Genomic DNA, 23036 nt, shown 5'->3' on the forward strand with positions numbered 1-23036 from the left:
TGCTACCAAATAATTGCTGAATATGATTGTTAACCTCTGCAGGGAAAGCAAACACCGTGGCAGACAGGGGCTGGCCTTCCATTGCTCTGGAATCTATTCTCTGCTTGTGCTGTTGACTTCACACCCTCTGTCTCTCCCAAAAATTATTGAGGGCCTCACTAGAGCAGCCAGGTTGGGCTGTCTGTGGGAAAAGCACGAATTTTCTGTTGTGAGCTCAGATGGCCTGACTTCCACCCAGAGCTACACCCAAGGAAATTATGCATCTTACAAAATCCCAGTGCTCATGGGATGTATCCAGGCATGAATATCTGGTTTTTCAGTACGACCTGGTCTCTTCCTGCCTCAGAGGGATGTAAATTCCCGATATCCAACTGCTGCAAGTTCCCTCAGCCTACAGGAGACATGGGAGGGGAAGAGGAACTGCACTCAGTGTTCCCTCAGTGTTCCTGGCTAGCCACAAGGAATAACCAAAAATGACAGTCACCAAGGCTGCCTCGACCTGAAACCAGGGACTGGACTCAGCTTTTGGACTCAGAGTCAGATTGCAGATCAGAAAACAAAGAGGGATAATAAAACCACKCCCTCTCTCTTCTTTTTCTCCTTCCTTGCTCCTGCACTGAGCACAGCTTTGCAGAACATTGAAACCTCCCTGTTTACAACCCCAGGAAACATTCAGGGTTGAGGGCTGGAGCCCCTCTGCTCTGGAGCCAGGCTGGGAGAGCTGGGGGTGCTCACCTGGACAAGAGAAGGCTCCAGGGAGAGCTCAGAGTCCCTTTTGGGGCCTAAAGGGGCTCCAGGAGAGCTGSACAGGGACTGGGGACAAGGGCTGCAGGGACAGGACACAGGGAATGGCTTGGCAGTGCCAGAGGGCAGGGATGGATGGGATATTGGGAAGGAATTGCTGGCTGGGAGGGTGGGGAGGCCCTGGCACAGGGTGCCCAGAGCAGCTGTGGCTGCCCCTGGATCCCTGGCAGTGTCCAAGGCCAGGCTGGACATTGGGGCTGGGAGCAGCCTGGGACAGTGGAAGGTGTCTCTACCCATGGCAGGGGTGGCACTGGATGAGCTTTAAGGTTCCTTTCAACCCAAACCGTTCTCTGATTATCTGATCTAAGGTTTGCAAGTGTCTACCTCTTTCACACCCACATTTATTTATTTATTTATTTATTTTATTTTAGACCATTTCATACCTTCTGTAATCCTCCTCCCTTAAACCCAAGCAAACTGAGTGATGTTTAGGTTTGGTTTGCACAGTTCCACATCCCTGCCGGTGCCGGTGCTGGATGTCACCCCCGGGGCTGTCGCTGCCGTGGGGACGCGCTGCCGGCAGAGAGAGCCAGAGCGCTGGAATGGGCGCAAGGCAGGGCTGGGAAATGCGCTGCCAGGGCACAGGGAAAAAACGCGGCTTTTGGTGCTCCAGGACCTCCTCCCGAGGGGCGTTCAGAGCCGCAGGTATTTTTGCCACCTGCCTGGCAGTGCTCCTCTCGGCAGAGCAGCCTTTCCTCAGCCTTTCCTCAGCCTTTCCTCAGCCTTTCCTCAGCCTTTCCCGCAGCCTTTCCCGCAGCTTTTCCTGCTGCTCCTGCGCGCTCCGGCGCTGACAGCCAGCCTGAGCTACCCAAAAAACAGGCTCCCACCAGAAGATGGTGCCCATATTCCACAGAACAGGGGGCAAGCCCTTCTCAGCACTGTCCGCTCCGGGGCAACGCCTAGAAGAAACCCAGACAGGCTTTATCAGAACSGCCAGAGTGAAACCCACGGCTGACGCCAGGCTCCATCAGGCATCAGGGGTGCAATTTTGAGGGTGTGACCTGCAGCGCAGCTCACCGGGCTGCAGCACAGTGTATTTTCATTTTGGAGTTTAGATCATAATAGGTTTTTTAATGAGCAAAGCTCCGCAATGGCATTTGGAAGATTAATAAACCCCTGCTGCTGCAGAATATTCACCTGCTAAGTAAGAGCACACAGCCCTGAGCCRACGTGTTTATCTTTGTGCTTATCACAGGCCATGGGTGAATGCTRATTTCCTTGCAATGCTTTGGTGCTAGCCCAGGCTGCTCTTGATGGTCCATCAAAGGCAGATGAAGAAKGAGGAGCATCATAGATTTCTGATGGTATACAACAGCACCAGCTCAAAACATCAAAAAGCACACACACCTCAGCCTCTCCTTTTTCGTTTCCTTGTCCCCTACTCACTGCTACTGTCCTGACAATTTGCATTGCTTCCCTCCAGCTCACTGTTGGACAAGCATCAGCAGGCTCCCTTCCCAGCACCTGCCACAGTAGCTACACTCAGCCAAGCATGGCCAGCACACAGGTACTGCTCAGTTTTTTGGCAGATGTCACRTCCCTTGTCCAACCAGCAGCTTGCACAGGCTGCATCAGGAGCTGGAGCRAGGGTGGGATGCTGCAGGGCTCCCATGCCACATCCCTCTGACCCCCTGCAGCCCCCATGACAGCAGCAGGGCACAGCCTGGTCCCCAACCTGAGAGGAGACACCCCTGCAGCACACACCACCCCCAGCTGTGGGTCCGGCAGATCCCTTCTCCATAAACATCCCATCTTTGATAAAAAATATCACCAGAGCGTTCTGGAGGCTGTCAGGGCCCAAACCAAGATGTTTCCAGAAAGCACTGTCTCTGTGATCCACAGGTACCCTTCACCATCAGCCAGAAGAGGATGGAGCTGGGCGAAATCGTGGTGACTGAACACCCCAGTGAGAGGGAGTTGTACAAGAAGGAGATGCCAAGAGCCCAGGAGCTGCTGTGGAGAGGTGGAAACTGGATCCACCACGGGTTCGGTTATCTCACGGGAGAAATGAAAGAATATGGAGAGTGGATGAAAAGTAAGCAGAGGGATGTGTTTGGGGCTCTCTGGTTGGGGATTCCTCTGTTGCCAGCAGTATTTCCAGTGKAGTGTGTTCCACCTCCTGAGCCAGAGCTGAATCAGCATGGTTCGAGCTCACTGCAAACTTCTGACCTCTTAATTATCTCACTCTCAGGAGGAAAATCACTGCATCCTCTGGCCATCACCATGGCTGCATGCAAAACTCAGCACAGTCCTAAAATGTCTTTCTCAATCATCTCACACACACAGCTCAGGGTCACAGCTCAGGGCTKGGGGCTGAGTCTGGTTTGTGACTGCCTTGGAACAGCCACTGCCTCTCATCCACATGTGGGCTGAGGATGRGGATGAGCCTCTCGACAGAGGCAGAGGCTCCTGAGGTCCCAGCCTGGCAGAGCAATCAGCACTGTGGGTGTCACAGTGTCATAAAATAGAAGCCAAGACTGATCTCCAAGGTTCCCTGCCCTCACAGTGCMTGAGCAGCTGGTCCAAGTCACCCAGAATTACTGGGAATGAGGGTTTGATTGGTTGTGTAGGACTTTGGGTCCTCTGTCAAGGCTGGGGCTGTCAGCAATAGACAGGCATTCAGAGCCAGGCCAGTGTGATCCCAGACACAGGGAAATATCTCCTCCTGCTTTCTCTCTGCCCCAGAAATCCATGCTTTGTAGACAGTTTTTCTTTCTCAGTGCTCTGGAAAGCTTTGGCCACTGTCCTCTGGTTATATTTGACTTTTTACAGGTAGTACTTGAGTCTGAAATGAAGTGTGTTGCTGGTATCTGTTGCATAGCTCAACACCAAATATTAGCTAAAATTAATTCAGACAAGCCAGGTCTAACAAATACATTCCTCCTCCTCCTCATTTCTCCTCYTTAACTCTGCCTGGAAGAAGTTCTTAGGAATAAATCACTGCCCATATTCAAAAAGTAGTCTGGCACTTAATGCTGCACCTAATTAAAAAACGAAGTTAACATAATTAATTTCAAATCTTGAGGAAGATAAAAGCTGTATATACGCATTGCATGAACATCTTGGGCACAGAAGCAGCTTCTCTTTGTTATCTATTGTCCTCCCATCATCCTTTAATAACACGCTGCAGTTCAGAAACGGYTGCAGTTTTCCCAGGAGAGAGGCAGAAGAAAAACTCCAGTCAATTTGCAGTAGAGGAATCAGCAGCAAAAAGTTATTGCACTGCCCTCATCCCACCTCCCCCTGCACCCAGCTGGGGTAGCTGTGCCTGGTGCCTGCTTGCTCTGCCCAGGCCCAATAACCTCCTCCAAAGAGCAATAATTCTTTGTCCTYTGGAAATGCCTCTTTGCCCTGAGTACAGTCCTAGCCATAATTACTATTTTCGAATTTAGGTTCTTTACCTCTCAAAATACCTCTAGATACCTTTGACCCCATCTCCCATATACAGCATACCTCCATGCTCAGGATTGTTGTTTTTTTTCCTAAAACAGCAAAACTGCTTCCTTTTAATGCTTTCCTATATGTGTAGAAATTAGTTTCACTGTTCCTCTCCGCATTTGAATTATACAACAAAGAGTATGTCTCCTTACTAAATTTATAGCAGAACATAAATTGATCTATGAAGTGATCCTTTGACTATTCATTGACCACCATAAATMAATCACTTATTTGTCTGTCCCTCCATGGATTTCGTAGCAGTGCCCAGTCCATCTCTATCAGTTTTCAAGTGCCAGATGCAAAATACTCAGCGACAACAATAAATCAGAGACTGGTTTTACAGAGCTGTTAACACATCACCTTTATCCTGTGCCCAGAAAGGCGCTGCAGAGATGAGCATGCTTTGCTAAAACGATGCCTTTTGACAGTGTTTTCCTTCAATCTCCTCCAGACAAGCCCTTGATGGTTCAGCTGCTGGACTGGATCTTGCGAGGGACCTCTCAGGTGATGTTTGTCAACAACCCTCTGAGTGGACTCATCATTCTGGTGGGGCTTTTCATCCAGAGCCCCTGGTGGATGCTCACAGGCTGTACTGGAACCACCGTGTCCACGTTAACTGCGCTGGCCCTCAGCCAGGACAGGTGGGTGACACCTCGTGCCCTCATGCACGTCGTAAAAACTGATGGTTGTGTTACTACAGTAAAGACAGAGAGCTGCAGCCCAAGAAGAGCTGGTCTGTCCCCATGAATGTCTATCATCATGAAAATAGGCAGTTTTGTCTCTCTGACAGCCATTGTCACACCCATGCCAGTCCTTTGAGTCACAAGGATTCCCTCCATCCTCCAGCAGCCCCCAAAATTTCCCCTTCCACACACCAGTGCAAATCAGTGATTTCACAGCCTTTTCCCCCCTTCACCGGGGCAGGACCCTTACAAATTGCAACTCAGTGGGTCCCCACAAAAGAACACCCTCARCAATCTTCCACCTGCACCAGCTTTGTCCCTCGATTGTCCTCTTGGCAGGTCAGCCATTGCAGCCGGGCTGCACGGCTACAACGGGATCCTGGTGGGGCTGCTCATGGCCGTCTACTCYGACAGAGGAGATTACTACTGGTGGCTTCTTCCCCCTGTGGCAGTGATATCAATGGCCTGGTAAGTGCCCCTGCTGCTCCTGGGGACAATTCTCAGAGGGTGGGGCTGGCTACAAACAGCTTGGACACCTTGAGATCCCCTCTGCCCTACAGCTGTAACCCCGGACTCGACGGCGCTGGAGAGTTGTGTCATCGAAACCCAGAGCTGGTGGGGGACGTGGTGGGGGCTGAGAGCACAGAAACATTGATTACAGCACACAGGCAAGGCAGCCCCACCCCAATCCTCACAAAATGGCCCTCAGCAGCTGGGCATGTCTGGGGTGGAGGTCACTGTGAGCAGCATGGCCATGCTCCTTCCTCGCCCAGGCATTGAATCAACCCTGTGCTCACCCCGGGGCTGAATTCAATATTCCTCTTCTGAGATACACAACCAGTCATGAGCAAAATTAATTCTTTCCTAGTAGCTCCAAATGACGGACTGTGCCCTTCCAGGATTAAATTTTGCCATTTTTAAAATATGGATCTGAGCAGCGCTGCAGAATCTGTTTTCCAGCCTTAACTGAAATTAATTTAATAGTCACATTGTAATCACTGTAAGCAGTAAGATGCAAGTCATTATTGGATTTTTTTTCACTGCTTTTAAGTTCAGATTTGTTTTATGTTTAATTTCTTTAGTCATTCTCAGCTTAAGTCATTTTATAACAATCTCTCAAAACCCAGGACATGTTGCAAGAATGTTTAGTTTGTCTTATCTGCCAGAATTCCTTGAGGCTTTTGGTTCAAAATTTTCTTCATTCTTTAGTTCACAAGACTTTAGGGTAGAGCTGAAAGATTTTAAAATAAGACACTCCCGTGATTTGTTAACCGATATTTTGAATTTTAGCTTCAGAAGTCAGCATTTATTTAACTGTTTCCTTTTTTTCCTGACAAGACCTGTAAGTGTCAGAAGCTTTGTATTTCAGCACAGAAATTAGGACATTATTTTCAATGAAGTACTGATTTTTTTTTTTTCTACAGCTGCAAGCAAGGAAATCTGTAAAGTCCTTTGGGAGCTAAAATAGTCAAAAAACAAAGAATAAGTTTCATCTGAGATTACACARGGAGAACAAAGCATTTCTCCCACTGATAGTATCTATGCAGCAGGACACTAGATTTGCTTTTGAAATGTCWAATAATTTGGGTGGGGTCGTTTTTTATTATAACCAGCTTAATGACCATCTAGAGCACAAATGCAGCTCCTTGAACAATTGAAGGTTTTAAATTAATTTTTTAATAAACTGTAATGTTCACTGCTGCATGGAGTTGGCTGTAAGAGTTATTCAGCTCTCCTGAGCTGAAGAGCTCAGCTGGAAAGAGAACACAGGCCATGTCCACCAAGGACAGAAAAAAAACAAACATCACCTTGCCAGTGTGCTGCCATAAAGCCCTTCATGCAGGACACACACTTCAAGTGGAAATGAGACAGTGGGGAAATGTTCCAAKGAAAGCAGATCAGGCAAAGTTTATATCCCAGATTCTACAGACAAGAGCTTTGGGAAAGAACCTGATATTTCAAGGTTTKCGTGCTTTTTGTGTTCTGTCTCTAACAAGCTGAGGGTCGCCCCAATATTTTGTATACTAAAATATTTAATCAAAGGTTTAAAGCAGTTTAAGGGTGTTAAATGCATTCTTGCATGCTAAAAATATTCCATCAAGGGTGTAAAAAGAAGTCTCAGAGTTCAGAAGATGCTGATGTGTGGTTCTGGGTGGTGTCTGGGCAGACACAATGACATCAGTCTCACTGCTCATCCACATGGATATCAGTCGAGGTCTGGGTGAAGCCTGGCACCAACACCTTTCACATTTTCACATTTCARCTACAGTGGTGGCTTCATCTCACACTTATTCCCCAAAATAGCATCTAACATAGAGAATATTTCCACCTTTTTCAACAGAATAATTTCTGTTCCCTTTGATCACCTCTTCTGCTTTATTTCTSTTCCAGAGCCACCTCCTGATACCCTTCAAATTGTTTAAACAAAAATAAAACAAGACAAACAAAAAAGGCAAATTGGGTGATTTCCAACTCCCTCTTGCCTCCTCAAGACAGCATTTTTTTTAGATAATTTTTAAGTTCTCCATAGTTCTTCATGTCACATTCCCAAAATATCCTTTTCTCTTTCTTGTTCAAGTTTTCAACTGAGCAGGAAGTCAGATTGCCTGTTTCTGTCCATGCCTTGTATGCATGCATGGATGTGAGAGTATTTATTTCAGAAATATGAGTGGCTTTCTACAWCTCTTTGTTTGATGCAGGTTAAAATACATCATCTGATGTTTCTATTTGTATTGGCTTTCATTTACCCAAATCACAGTTTTATGACCGAGGAGGCAGGCTGTTTCACCACCATCAACCATGATGAACAAGTTTTATTTGTATTTCTTCTTCTCCTCTCCTCAGCCCAGTTTTGTCCAGCGCTTTGGGGTCCATCTTCAGCAAATGGGACCTTCCTGTCCTCACCCTGCCCTTCAACATCGCGGTGACCCTGTACCTGGCGGCCACAGGACACTACAACCCCTTCTTCCCCACAACCCTCATCAAGCCCGTGGCTGCAGTGCCCAACATCACCTGGTCTGCCATCAACGTGCCCCTGGTGAGCGGGGTCGTGGTGTTCCCCTCAACAGCTGAGCAGGAAGGTGCTCATCTCTGGGTGACCCTTTCAYGGGGGTCAGGATGAGTGAGGAGCAATTGATAGAATTGCATGATCTGGGTCAGTGCAGAGAGCACAGACACAAAATCTTCAGGGGCAGTCGTGGCTGATGCAGCAGAAACGCTGGGAACAGAGATCCTGAGCTTCTCRCTTCACTTAAACCTGGGCTGTCCCAAAACAAATCTAGAATACCACCCAGCACACATCTGGATGTGCCCTCCTGCTGCCCAGATTGGTTAAAAAAACATCAGCAACACAGTCAGTGGCAGTGCGATAATTCAGATGAAACATCAGGATTTCAAAGGGACAGAAACTAGTTTATATCCAGGCCCCTCAGGTGCAGATTGGACTCTGGAGGGTCACCTTCCCAAAGGAGCACAAGGATGGTGGTCAATGGCTCAGAGCCCCAGGGGACATCAGGGATAGATGGTGTCCCTCAGAGGTCTTAGGGACACCAGTGTTCTTGAATATCTTCATTAATGACACAAACAGAGGGATCAAGGGCACCCTCAGAGAAATTGAGATGACCCCAAAATGAGAGGGGCAGAAAACACAGCTGGGGATGGGATGGGAATGGAATGAGATGGGATGGGATGGGATGGGATTTGGGATGGGATTTGGGATGGGATGGGATTTGGGATGGGATGGGATGGGATGGGATGGGATGGGATGGGATGGCATGGCATGGCATGGCATGGCATGGCATGGCATGGCATGGCATGGCATGGGAATGGGAATGGGATGGAATGGCATGGGATGGGATCCAAAGGGAACTGGACAGGCTCAAGAAGTGGCCCAAGGGAACCTCATGGGGTTTAAAAAAGCCAAGTGCTGGAGCAGCCCCTGGGATCAGCCCAGGCTGGGATGAGCCGATGGAGCAGCCCTGGGAGAAGGGAGAAGGTGCTGGGGGTGAGAGCAGAACCTGCCCCAGCCCTGAACCCCCCGAGCCCTGGGCTGAGCCCCAGCGTGGGCAGCAGGGGAGGGGGGGATTGTGCCCCTCTGCCCCGCTCAGGTGAGACCCCACCTGCAGAGCTGCCCCAGCCCTGGGCAACAACAGCACAGGGACCTGGAGCTGCTGCAGCCAGGCCAGAGGAGGCACCAGGAGATCGGAGAGATGAAGTCTGTCTTGCACAAGTAAAGGCTGAGAGAAGTGGGTTTATTCGRCCAGGAAACAGAAAAGGCTTTKGGATGACCTAATTAAGGCCTTCCAATACCTATAAGAAAGATGGAGTGAAGCTATTTGCAAAAGCCTGAAGGGACAATTGAAGCCATTCCCCCCCAAGGAGAAATGGCTCCAATTTGAAAGAGAGTAGGTTTAGGTTAGATATTAGCAAGMAAACTCTTTCCTGTGCAGGGGGTKAGGCARTGGCACWGATTTCTCAGCTGTGGCTGCCCCTGGATCCCTGGCAGTGTCCAAGGCCAGGCTGGACATTGGGGCTKGGAGCAGCCTGGGACAGTGGGAGGTGTCCCTGCCTATGGCGGTGGAATGGGATGRTCTCCAAGGTYCCTTCCAATCCAAACCACTCTGGAATTCTGAGGTGCTCAGAGCCCAGTCCAGAGCCAGGGTTCCTCCTTCCCTCTTCAGCCAACAGCTCAGACAGAGCCTCTGCTGTGTCCCTCAGGGCACAGACACTCAGTAAGGTGCCTCTTGTGCCATCTGTGCAGCTCCTACAGTCCATCCCCGTTGGTGTTGGCCAAGTGTACGGCTGTGGGAACCCCTGGACTGGAGGCATTTTCCTGCTGGCCCTGCTCATCTCCTCCCCGCTCATTTCTTTACACGCTGCAATCGGATCAGCCGTGGGGATGTTTGCAGGTAAGAAACACTCACCAAATCATTTCTGCAGCCAAGGGGTCTTGGTCCAAGCCAGATTCTGTCCAGACTTTAGAGTTGTGTCAGCTTGGAGATAGTGGGGACGACACGCTCATTTTTCAAACCTTCTCGGAATTTGAAAGCTGTTGSTAAAGGTCACACAACACAGTGAAGGCAAGAACAGAAGCAGGTGTTCTTTAAGCTTTGCATTTATTATTAGATTTGTGACTCAGGCAAGTGKTTTTTCCCACCTTTCATAACCCTCCAGTCACTGGGTGTGATGAATCCCACAGAGATCATAAGGAAATCTGGAGAAAGAGTTCCAGAACTGATCTCTTGCCACCACAATTGTTTTAAATTACCACCRCAAGCAAAGGTCTGCCACAGAACTAATCAGCCAAAGAACAGAAACAGACTTTTCTGGGATGCAGCCTGCTCAGAGCTGCTGGGGATTTGTCAAAATACCTAAATGAACATTGCTAAAAATGTCCTGTCTCCCCACTAACCAGASAGAAACAATATTGAGAGACATGAGCCTGACCCGAGAGGTCAGACAACACTAATGCCACTTAGGTGACCAATTTCAATAACAGCAAATGATGGAATTAATGGAGTCTGAAACAACAACCTTGGAAAAGGCAGTGATCCAACAAAGAGTTCTCTGTACTCTGAAGCACTTTGCTCAAGATGTGAGCTTATATTCTTGTTTTTAAACAAAATTTATATGGCTGAGGGCATGTGGCAGGCCTTGTAGAGGTTTGACATTTAATCTAGAAAGGAAAGGTAAGGGGAAAGTTTCTGGGGACAAGCATGATGATAAAACAGAGAGAGATGAGGGCAATGCARCAAGAAATGCATCAACATTATAAATGTCAGGAAGGTCCATGTGCACTACTGGTGCTCCTGAAACCCATGAGAAATCCTGCAGAAGTTTCTGAGCGGTCAGATTTGGGGCAGACCCTCAGCTCCTATTCCTGTGGGGAATTTCCATGGCACATATGAAGTGACACCTCTGGAAATTGGACTGTATCTCACAAAGGCCACAAGGAGGAGATGAGCAGCTCTGCTCACCCCACAAAAGACACACTGATGTTCGAAATCAGGGTRTGTGTGAGGTTTGAACAGTGAATGGGCAAAGCTTCCTGCAAAGAGGACACCCAGGTGAGAAGGACCTGCCACAGGCTGTCTGGATGCTCCACCTGTGCATGGAGACACAGTGGATACACAGAAAGCTTTGTCTGAGCGAAGCCTTTGAGACCGAGCCAAATTCCACTGCAGGGCCATTATCAGAACTCCAAAATAACAATTCTCCTTTGACCTCCTCCTTTATCTGCCCRTGAGAGCACAGACAAATCCACCTCAGTGCTATGAGGAGGAGATGACAGAGCCCTCCCTCAGGTCCCTGTCACCCCGAGCTCACAGCTGTCCCCTTTGTCCCTCAGCTCTGAGCATCGCGTCCCCGTTCGACAGCATCTACCTGGGCTTGCACAAYTACAACTGCGCCCTGGCCTGCATCGCCGTCGGGGGCACCTTCTATGCCCTCACCTGGCAGACACATCTGCTGTCCCTTGCCTGTGGTGAGTACCTTTCACAAAAAGGGACAGCTTAGAGGTTTAGAGACCCATCACTCTGTTCCCAAAAGCGGGTGCTGTGCAATTGTTTCTCTGACGGCATCAGCGCTGCTCTTGAATGTGCCAGTGGGTACAGAGGGAAGAGTGTTAGACACTGAGAAAAAGGAGACATCTAGAAAGGGTGGAAATAATGTGTGTGAAAGGAGTACAGGCTCTTCCACGAGCATGATTAACTAATTAGCAACTCAACAAATCCACAGGAGCAGCCTTTTTATAATTAAGTGTCTCACTAGAGGATGTGTGTCAGGAGAAGGGAGCTGTTGCACCAGGTCAGTTCGAAATCCATCTGCCCAAAAACCTCACCTCCAACAGCAGCCAAAACCAGGCACAATGGGAGGAGTTTAAGAAAATTAATTTCCCATTTAAGACACTCCTGTGAAGATTTACCTGGGCTCCAGTCTTGGTTGTCTTCTGTCCTGAGCACAGTTTCTGAGTTCTTCAGTAGCTTTTCCTTCCTTGACTTAGTCCCTGGGTGCCTGACCTTGCCTCCTGACCTTGTCTCCTGCCATCCCTGGTGTCCCCCTGATCACTATCTGTGGTGTGAAGCCACAGGACAGAGAATTTCTGCAGTTCCCACTGCATGTAGGTCAGCTCGTGCCAAATATAAAGAATTTAAAGAAATGCCACCAAAACTTGCTCTCAACAAACTCATGTTTGTGATTCACCATCCATTTCTGCAGAGCAGATGGGATGAAATGTACTCACAGAATCATTTGAGTCAGAAAATACCGCTAAAATCATCAAGTCCAACCATTCCCCCAGCACTGCCCAGGCCACCACTGACCCATGTCCCCAAGTGCCACATCCACAGGGCTTTTAAACCCCTCCAGGGATGGGGACTCCACCCCTGCTCCGGGCTTGAAAACCCTTACTGTGATAAAATTTTTCCCTAATATTCAATCTAAACATCCTCTGGTGAAACTTGGGAACATTTTCTCTTGGGACATTTCAACTAATTGCTGAATTCTAGCAGCGATCCTCACACCAGGTAGGTGGGAGGATATTTAGCTGTGCATTTGGACAACGTTGCTATTTTTTTTTTATATTTTCTTTGGAGAATTGAACAGTGTTTTCCTCATCCTGTGTTCTCTTTGGTCTTCTCTTCTCAGCATTATTTTGTGCCTACTCSGGAGCAGCTCTTGCTAATGCCCTCTCTGTGGTAAGTGTGGGATTTTGTGTTTTACTCGGATTTTTTCATTTATTCTTTTTAACTCTGATTTTTTCCAATATAACGCTAAGGAAATACCTCAAAATTCTCCATTTTAGCTTTGATAGCCCTRAAATGGGAATGCTGCAGCCAGTTGGCAGGCCTTGTACAAACTCTGTGTACAAGAGTTGAATTGTGCCCCTGAAGATTTTATACCTGATAATAAGATTTCAAAGACCTGTAGAGTGTGTTATCCACTACAGGGTTGTGCAGGTATATGTGAGTTACAGCAACAGCATATGGTTTGAGATTAAATACATAGCTGAACATTATMTTTCAGCAATTCCAAATGATCTAAATTTTCATTTTCTCCTTTCAAAGTCTTCCTCCAAGCCTGCCCAGATATTATTAAAATTTGAGCTGGGTATGAATACTGAAATGAGGGAGAGACTGTTCTCTTAAGTACAAAGTTCTTATAGTTGGACAAATCAAGAGAGGAGTGAAGACAGAAATGSCAGGCTTTGTTTCTTCTTCAAGATCTGAGAGATTAAAGCAAACCCATATTTCAATTAAATTGATTTACTAACTTAGAAAAAAAATATTAGAACTAGCAGCTTCCTGCACTAAATATTTTCATCTGGCATCCACTCAGCCTCAGGTGTGGCTCGCTGCACATGAGCTACTTTAAGCACACCTGGTTGTGGGAGGCATCAGGAGAAAGGACATCCACTTTTTAYCCTCATTATCTTGTTTTTGGCAGGGAATAGGCTCCTAAATTCAGGTCAAGAGCTGAGGAGACAGGGCTGAGGGTTGGGTGTGATGCTGGTGTCACAGAGTCATCAGAGAGAGTGAATATGTGTGAACAATACTCTCAATACACGACATTTTACAGAGCAGAGAGGGCAGAATTTGGCTCTTTCATTAGAGAATTCAAGTGCCTGTGGGTGAGCTGGGTTTCTTGGCTTTCACTGCAGTGAAAATGCTTTTCATCAGAGCTCTGGGGTGTGATACAGTGAGTTGGTTCAAAGCTGGTGCCAYTCAGCACCACSAGGGACTGAGGTGTCCATTGCTGGRCMGAGACCTCAGTGTGTTCAATTCCATCCGAATTTGGCAGCCCACGCTTTCCAGCTCCCCAAATGCACCAATTTACCCTCAGACAGACATAAGCAAAGGTTCCAAAACTCTGTCCCAAAGTGCTGCCCTGTGTGTTGTGTCCCTGCCAGCTCGGGCTGCCCGTCTGCACCTGGCCCTTCTGCCTGTCGGCGCTCCTCTTCCTCCTCATCAATTCGGAAAACCCGGCCATCTACAGGATGCCCCTGTGCAAAGCCACCCACCCCGAAGCCAACCGGCTCTACTACCTGCGCATGAAGAGAAGRGCCTCGGAGGGCAGGAGGGAGGAGCAGAAGAGAAAGGAGCAGAAAGCCTCGGAYAGCTCGAGAAGCAGCGGGGGCACCCCTCTGTGCACCCCAAAGAGCCGCCACGCCCGCTGATTTTGGGAAGGCACAGCTGTGCATTTTGGGGACAGCTTCTCAAATGTCACCCGGGCACAGCACAGCCACAAGCACCAATTTTTGCCAGCAGTATGCAGGATGGGGATTCAGCATTCCACGGTTTTGCCCTTGAGCTAAGCTTTCCAAAAAGCACTCAGGTAACGAAATAACAGCTGCCTTATCAATCCACTGGCTGTTAACTTGAAAGTCACCTCTTATCAATAATAATTACAAGAATAGGCAGAAGAACATTAAAGCTGACAAGAGGCTGCATTTAATTTCAGAGGTGTAATTTAACAAAATAAATATGCTGAGAAGGCATTGGTGTCTAATAATAATAAATAATGTAAGAAGCAAGTCAAGAGCTGCACTTCAAATTAAGAACATGTATATTTGAAAGTGAAATAAATAGACTGTTCTCTTCCTTTCTTGTGTGCCATCAATGTCTAACCCTTTTAATACCTCTTAACAGCTACAACACACTCAGGTAAATATTCTTACAGAGCACATCCTGTAGCACTTTTGGTGCCATCTCCTGGCTCCTCATTAAGTGCCAAAGCAATGAATTTATATGCTTTAATCAGACTAGAGGAGCGACTAGCTGGCAATGATCAAACATTCTCCTTTTTCTTGAATAATTTTCTGTCTTACAAAATAGAATATCTCTCTCTYTCTCTGCTGATTGAGGGTAGCAAGTCTGAATYCCTACACACATCCAGTGGGAACACRAAAACTTCAGGTATAGAATRGGAAAAACATCTACTGCTGGTGGCAGCTCTTTCCATCCCTTTCCCAGAGGTGCAGATCCTTTCCATTAAGCCATGAGAGATTAACAAGTCAAAGGTTCCCATTGCCACTTCGTGCCTCCTCCAAATCCTTACAACAGTGGAATGCCAACTGCCCTAAAGAAGATTTTCTCAGGATCCTTTTCCAAAACCTCTGTGAAGGAAGCCTGGCAGAAATGCTGCCTCACTCTAAAATAGTTTTACCTGGTCCGTTTAAAACATTACAGATCCAGAGGATGTGAAGATTTAAAATCCAAAGACACTGTGCAAACACAAACATCCAGATCAGACTCTGTCCTCTCTGCCTTGTGATGCAGGGCWGKTTTTCAGAYCTCTGTGAGCCTTTTTGAGCARGTGGGATCCCAGCTCCAAAYCCCAAAAGGTGAGACTGGAAGCTGYTCATGGGACTATTTTTGCCTTTATCACCAAAATAACCCACACACCAGCATCTGCCAGTGCCTCTAAATGTCCCCTAGAAGCAACAACCACAATTGAATTCACCCTGGGAGATGAAAACACTGTGTTGTTTATGTTCAGATCCCTTTTTTTTTTAAACAGGTGAGGCCATTCCAGGAACTCTGGTAAAATTTAGGTCCTGCTTCTTCCCCTCTCTGCCAAGATGAGCAGAGCCACGATGCCAGCAAACAATTCTAGCAGCAAAACAGCCTCCCATGGTCACTAAAACTGCAAGATGAGGGACATCCCCCTGCTGCTGCTGCTGCTGTAGAGAGACAAAGAAAGGCAGAAAAAACACCAGAGGTAACACAAAACTGCCTGAAGACCTTCCCTCCACTGCAGTCAATGAAATATGAACCACACAGAAACTAGTAGAACCTATTAATGCACAAGTTTAATTTAGATCATGCACAGGCCAGCATCAGAGAAATATTTAAAYAGTGGCCATGCAAAGCTRCTGCAAAAAAATGCTGCAATATAATGCTATAACCATATATGTGGGGAAAAGCTTCAACTGCAGTTAGTTATGCYCAACATATTATTTGTTTTCCTAAAAATAAGAGTGAAGCCCACGCACAATATGGCTATTGGAAAGGATTTGTCATGTAAGTGCCACTGCAGGCATTAATTCCTCAGCCACAAGAAAATCCATCCTGAAATCAATTAGCAAAGCAATTTCTAGAGYTGAAGCCTTCCATAAAGAATAGAGTATAAACAGCTTTTTTAAGTCTCTAGCTAATCAAAAGATTTGACTAACTGTAGCCAGTACTAATAATTCTTGAAAACAGACATGACAAATCAAGTGTCTCCTGCAAGGGAGCAGCAGACAATAAAAGCACTAACTGAAGCTATCAGTGGCAGCCCAGCAGCCTGATACCTACAGAGTTCTATAAAAATTTTCATTAAGAGAAATAAAATGTACAGTTTTCAGTGGGACTAATAATTTTGAGACAGCTCCCAGAGATCTAACATAAAACAAATATGCCCATTAAAGACAAAAAAAAAAAAAAAATTCTTCTATAGTCACAGCAGTCACTCCYCGAGCTCACCTCCACCTTAAATAACATTAAATAAATGTTCCTGTACAAACTAACACCTGGCCTAGCCATAGAACATGAAAAAAATCTAACTTGGTAAAATTTCACATTCAAAAAATAAAAAACAGACCAGACTAAGCAAAGTGGAGGAATTGCAAAAGAGCTTCCCAGTGAACAAAGACAATTCTGTTGTAAGTGGTGCCCAGGGGAAGAAAAAAATATGTACACTATGTTGTTCTAAGAAAAATGCTTACTTTATTGCTCCAAATACAATTTTTCTTACTCTGATATTGTTTCATACCCCTTAAAAGAAAAAAAATCCCACAACTTTGCTCTTTGAGAGGAGGTTCACAACTCTTCTCCCTTAGTCACAGGTGTCGATAAGATCAATCACAGAACTCACAGAGGAACATCTGGGGCGAGTCCTTCAGCTGYCCTGGTTTGGGTATTGGTGGCTCCAGGATGATTTACCTGTCAATGACTGCTCATGAATAATCAGCAAAGCTACACAGAGGGGATGTGGAGAGAAGGGATTTGCTTTCCCAGTGGATGTTGTTTGTAGAAGAGGTCAGAGCCATGCTGCCACCTGCCCTTCCAGCTGCTGGGGCAGGAAGTTTCCCTCCTGATTCATAGAATCACTGGTTTTTTTTAGACTGGAAAAGCCCTCTAAGATCCTCAAGTCCAACCATTCTCCCAGCACTKCTAAACTTGCCACTGACCCACGTCCCSAAGTGCCACATCCACATGGCTTTTAAATCCTTCCAGGGATRGGGGTTCCATCACTGCCTTGGGCAGATTCTCAGTGTTTGACACCATTTCCATTTTTGAAATTTTTCCTGATAGAAAAAGTCTACAATTGGTTTTCATCATCTGATCATTTTTGAGAGTCCACAACCTCCTCATGTACCAGTGGGGTCAAGAGCAGACAGCAAGAGTGGTACAGATCATAATAGAGGGTGGTGTCAGCATTCCAGCAGGTACCAGAAAATTCCAGGAAAGCATCTGTGCTCTGGAGGAGCACTGCAGCAGCACAGGGCCACCCTACAAACTGAAAAACCCAAAAGGCTAAAATCTCCAAAGAGGGTAAGTCCCTAAAATATCCAGATGCTGATCCAGGGAGTTGCTCTACGCTCTGACAATGCCAGGCATCTCCAGCCTGCAGTGACAAACACATCACCCAGCACGGCAGAAGGATTTGGGTTTTTTTGTGGATCACATTTACACATTTACAGAAAAACCATCCCTCTGAGAGAGAGATCTGGCTGTCCCCTTAGTCTCTTTTCCTCTACATCAGTTTTAATTTGGGAGATGGAAGAAGTTCAAACAGGAAACAAACCCTTGATTGCAGCTGATTTTACAGTTCTCAGGGGTTGTTTTACAAACTCCTGCAGCTGTTGCCACAGCTGGAATTCACACATCCCCGTGGTGGGATAAGAGGACCTGGGATGGCTCTGTGGGAAGCAAAGGTTTCTTCCACCGTGTTTTGCCTGGGAATGAGTTTGGGTATCTTTGACTTYTCACTCAGCAGCTCCTGAGTGCACTCAGTTAAATACCTGGGTGCATTTAATGCCTTCAGCTCACAGAGCTGCATTCTCACATCTGTCTCCAGAGGCAGCTCTTTGCATCCACAGCTGAGGCAGACCCAAATCGCCATTCCCAAAACATCTTCACACTGTACAGTAGGGTTGAAGCACCAAGTGTGTGCAGAAGCCCTTCCAAAAACGTCCAACTACATCACCCACCCAAAATACAGAGGTTTTCAGGCTGTTTAGCACGTCCCAGCACCTGCAAATTAAACTGTGCTGYGCTCTGAATTGCAAAAGGCAGAGGCAGAGAGACAGAGGCGTCCTTGACCTGTGCACCTGAGGATGCTCTGGAGTCTTTTCCCCCCTGCACACCCCATCCTGTACCTGACACTGCTTTTCTACAYTTCCTTCATTTCAGCCAGGTGCTGACAGCTCCGTTGCTCTACCATCCAAAAATCTCTGCTCTGCAGAACCACTCAGCCAGAAATCAGGTAGAGACTTCCTGTCTTTGGAGAAAACAAAAAAGGCAGAGGTGATGACAAACTGTCAGCCAGCAATGGTTTCTTAGTGTAGCCAACTGAGTTTAATTCACTAGTGCAAATTAAATTATGTTTAGGACATATTCCCTTCACAGAAACTGAGTTATCCAATAGATATTACTTTTTTTTTTTACTTTTGCCTGCCCAAAAATGTGCATCTTTACTGCAAATGGATTTATACCTGTTTGTGCTTGTGCATGAAATTGTTGCACAATATTTATGTGCATGAAAATGTGAAATCCCATAACCACCCACAACCAAAGTAACTCTCCCTCTATCCATTGCACTGGTTATTAATTTTTTTTTCTGATGCTTCATTTCTGGATGCAGTCTGGATAAATAGTCTGGATACTACCAGTTCTCATTCTCTTGTTCATCAGCACCTTCCACTTCTATTAAGAACTACTTTGCAAGAAATTAGTAATCAGTGGGATTTATAGGCTGGAAGAGTTTCTCATTGGAAGAATTATATTATTGTGCTGTGTGTCAAGGCCTAACACATTCATCTCCTACAACACTGAGGTTTGTGAGAATGGATTAGCTCCTTGAAAGTAGCCATGCCCTGGGTGAGACCCACAGCCCTAAAAATAGGGCAAAGGAAGCAGAAAGGGCAGGAAAGTTTGTTGAGCTGAGAGCAGATGCAAGGAAGTTAAGTGGATTGACTCTGAAATATCAAAAGTGAATGAAGAAGCAGAAAAAAACACCTTGACTTAAAAAAAGAGGCCAGTCTGGCGAGCCTTGTCATTCATAAGGGGCAGGTCTGGAAAAAAAGCCTCTTTGAATTTGGGCTTTTCCCTGGAGCCAGGAGAACAGGAGAGGGGGGTTTGAAGTTGAAACTTGGAATTGTTTGAGTTTCAGTTTCCCACCTACACTGAAATATGGTGATACAGTCAATCTCAGGCTTCCAAACCCCTCTAGAATTTCAGATTGTTTCAATGTAATTGCTGGACCCAAAGGGCTTCTCTGACCAAGTATTCCATAGTGATTCTAAAACAGCTAATCCACTCTGCCATGCTAGAAATGACCACAAAATCAATCACCCTTGAGCATCAGGCTCATGCAGGAGCCAGGGAGATTTTGTCCCTCCCAGCTCCTGGATCCCAGGGGCTGCACTTCAATCTCATCCCTGCAGGAATCCAGGCCAGCCTGGAGAGATGTCCACTGCTGACAGGAGAAATGATGCTGCTGGCTGGAAAAGGGAGCACAAAACCCAGCAGGAGGAGCCAGCCAGAGGAGTGCACTGTGCTGTTCTCCAGCCTGTATTTCACTGGGTTTCGTGACACGCATGGTCTTTCCTGGGGTCTCAGGAATTTCCTGACACCACGAGCACCTCGACACTGGTCAGTGGGACGGATCCAGGAGGCAGATCCTCACCACCAGGCTCTGGACCACCTTGGCGTGTGTTTGCCTTGGCTAACGAGCTCTTTTCCAAACAATCCCCCACTCCCCGCAGCAGCCGCGTTTTGAACAAATACCTCGAAAAACCTGCAGCTGAAATGGGAGTTGTTTTCCACCCCAGCGCTCAGAGCATCAGTYTGCACCTCTGCCTGAAGTCGGCACCTGTTTGCCAGGACAGAGCAGAGGGTTTCTGTAGGACAGCTACAACCTGCTCTTCACACATTCCTKTCCCACTTCTGTCCCAGGACACGACATTGCTGCTCTCAATCAACCAGCTTTCCAGATATCAGCTGGAAATAAAATCAGCTGCTTTCCACGTATCCCTTGTGCTCTTGGAGCTGCATGGGCTGAGGAAGTGAGGCATGAGAGCATGTCAAGGTGGAAAAGACAGAGGGTGTCCAGAGCGGGTGGGCAGAGGAGGGAAGTGATGAGAATTGTTAATTTTGGGAGCATCCCTCAGCAGCAGAACACAGAGCAGCACCCAGGCTCAGAGCACGGGGTGGTCCGGCCGTGCCAGGGGCAGGGAATCGCGGTTTGGGAGCCCGGTGGCAGCGGGGATCGCGATTTGGGAGCCCGGTGACAGCGGGGATCGCGGTTTGGGAGCCCGGTGACAGCGGGGATCGCGGTTTGGGGGCCCGGTGACAGCGGGGATCGCGGTTTGGGGGCCCGGTGACAGCGGGGATCGCGGTTTGGGAGCCCGGTGACAGCGGGGATCGCGATCTGTGCTGCTCTTTCCGCAGCGGGGCCGTGCCGGAGCCGCACCGCGAGAGGGAGACGGACACCTCTGCGCACCCAAACCCGGCCCTGGCACACTGAGAAAAGCCCTCTGGCTTTCTCCACAGGGTTTGGACAGGCCAAAATGCAGGGAGAGAAGCTTCCCATACCAGCTCGGCCGCTGGGCCACTCTGTATAAACACAAAATTATTTCCCTCGGCAAACAAGTCCAAGGTTGTGACAGACCCTGCACCGCTCTGTGCTGAAACAGATTTTTCCACTCTTCACTCGCTCATAGAAACAAGATGATGAAAAGCAGAGTGGCCACCGATGCTTATAGGGGCAGATTTGCTTCTCCAGCTACCCTGCTCTGGCACAGGTCARTCCACAAGTGACCACAGGAGCTGTGTCCTCAGCCAGGACATGGGCTGAGCACCACTCTCCCTCAGTGACCATCTCCCACTCCTGCCATACTTCCATTTCCACTGCCAGCCTTCCAGACACCTCCAGAGGAACCACAGACTGGCAATAATTCTGGAAGTGAAACATCAGTTTGGTCACAGTCAGCCCAGATGAGCTGCAAAGGTCCCTTACCTCACTGCAGCAAATTTGGAGCATCAYCTCACTTTGATGCTGTCTCCCAAAACATCCTGACAAATTAATGAAGCAAGGGCTAGATAAATGGACAGAAAGCTGAACTGAAAACTGGCTGAGTGGCTGGGCTCAAAGGGTTATAATCTGTGGCACAAATTACAAGAAGAGGCCAGCCATTAGTGGTGTAACCCAGGTGGAACAAGTTAAACTCCTTAATTAATGCCCAGGATGTTGAGGCAGAGTGCACCCTCAGCAAACCTGAGAGAGGCACAACACTGAGGGTAGTGCTGGGTGTACCAGAGGGTTGTGTTGGCATTCAGAGGGTTCTCAGCAGGCTGGAAAAATGAGCTGACAAGAACCTCATGAAGCTCCAGAAGGAGAAGTGCAAAGTCCTGCATCTGGGGAGGAACAATCCCAGCACCTGTACGTGCTGGTGGCCATCCAGCTGGACAGCAGCGTGGCACAAGAGGCTCAGAGGGTCCTGGTGGTCACCAAGGTGACCACAATCTGGCAATGTGTCCTTGCAGCAAGGAACATCTTCCTGGGCTGTGTTGAGGGAATGTTGCCAATATTTCCAGGGAGGGGATCCCTCCCTTTAGCTCACAAACACTGCTCACATCTCACACACCCACACCCCAGTCTGGCAAAGGCAGACCAGGACTCRGGGTTCAGCAATCTGCAAAGCTCCATGTATGGATTTACACCTTTTTAAAGCACTTGTTGGAGCCCCCAGAGCTGATGGAGCTCCCTGTGCAGAACTAATCCCAGCAGCAAAACCTGAGCCAGGAGCGCAGCCAAAACCAGCAGYAGGAGGCAATCTGCGACCAAGTGCTTTCAATGCACCTCTTCAAGGCCACTGAGCCTTGACAGAGGAGTAAAGCCAGGGTGTGTGAAGCTGAATTAGGGCCTTTAGGATCTTTTCTGGCACAGCTGACCAGTTCAAGGTTTGTACCCAGCTGATGCAGCCAGASAGTTCCTGCCTGGCGAGCTGAACCAGTCAAGGATTGTTCAGCATTTTCCTGGCGCTGGGTCTGGTTGAGATCCAACCACAAACCCTGCTCTGGCTGTGTCCAGCCCTGGGCTTGGTCCAAGGGATGTTCTCAGAAGCACCTTCCCACAGAGCACAGAAGAAGGAACACATCAGCACAGATCTGATGGGGTAGGTCACGGATTCAAAACTCCTGAATCATGCAGAGCTCAGCTGTCAGACAYCAAGCCCAGCTGCCTTCTCCTCAGCACCAAGTGGTCTTCACACACACCTGAAATCAAGAGGCAGCTCTCTAGACCCCCTTATTGCTCACTTGGCACACATTTACATGGTCACCCATGGTCCAGGTAAATGTCACAGCTCCCAGGCAGGGGACACCTGACAGCCACATGGCACATCTCAATCCTTCTGCCCAGGAAAGGGCATTGCTGTTTTAGCCTCTGACCCTGAACCCCAAAGGGTACCTGGACCCTTGAGTGCCCAGCACGGGAGGTCAGTGATGGGTGCCTGAAATAGCACTGAGTTACACCTGGGAGGTTTTCTGTCATTCCCACATTTCTGTAGAATCAATCCTGTACAGAGGGAATCTCAGTCCCCAGGCACTCAGGAGGCATTCTGCATTTCCAGCCTGGGAAAAAAAAAAACCACCTGGGATGCAGGGATTCTGTCACATGGCGCTGGAGATCCTCCCTTCTCTGCCTCCAAACCAGACCAAGCTGCTGCCAGGGACCTCATTCCCACGCAGGCATCAGCCCACTGCGATCCTGTTACTTATTAACCAGCTCCGAYAATCTAACAATGCACCTCTCCAAGGCATTCATCACTGACCTGCCAGCCATTGGCTTTTTTGTGTGTCACTCCAACCTGTCAAACACCTCATTAAGGCACCAGAATCAGACAGA

The 23036-nt window shown here is 47.8% G+C and overlaps 1 protein-coding gene across 1 annotated transcript; it reads left to right on the plus strand.

Moving 5' to 3' along the window:
- The first annotated feature begins 2227 nt into the window (after positions 1-2227).
- On the plus strand, positions 2228-14461 carry LOC130574520 (urea transporter 2-like). Its single transcript, XM_057367787.1, has 9 exons — positions 2228-2311; positions 2647-2839; positions 4694-4883; positions 5265-5393; positions 7770-7962; positions 9685-9832; positions 11272-11406; positions 12570-12619; positions 13831-14461. Exons 1-9 carry the CDS (start codon positions 2297-2299, stop codon positions 14095-14097), a joined length of 1320 nt encoding a protein of 439 aa, XP_057223770.1. The 5' UTR covers positions 2228-2296; the 3' UTR covers positions 14098-14461.
- Positions 14462-23036: the final 8575 nt, after the last annotated feature.

Source organism: Malurus melanocephalus, unplaced genomic scaffold (assembly GCF_030028575.1).
Source record: "Malurus melanocephalus ecotype Western Australia unplaced genomic scaffold, MMel_1.1 scaffold_85, whole genome shotgun sequence".
NCBI lineage: Eukaryota > Metazoa > Chordata > Aves > Passeriformes > Maluridae > Malurus > Malurus melanocephalus.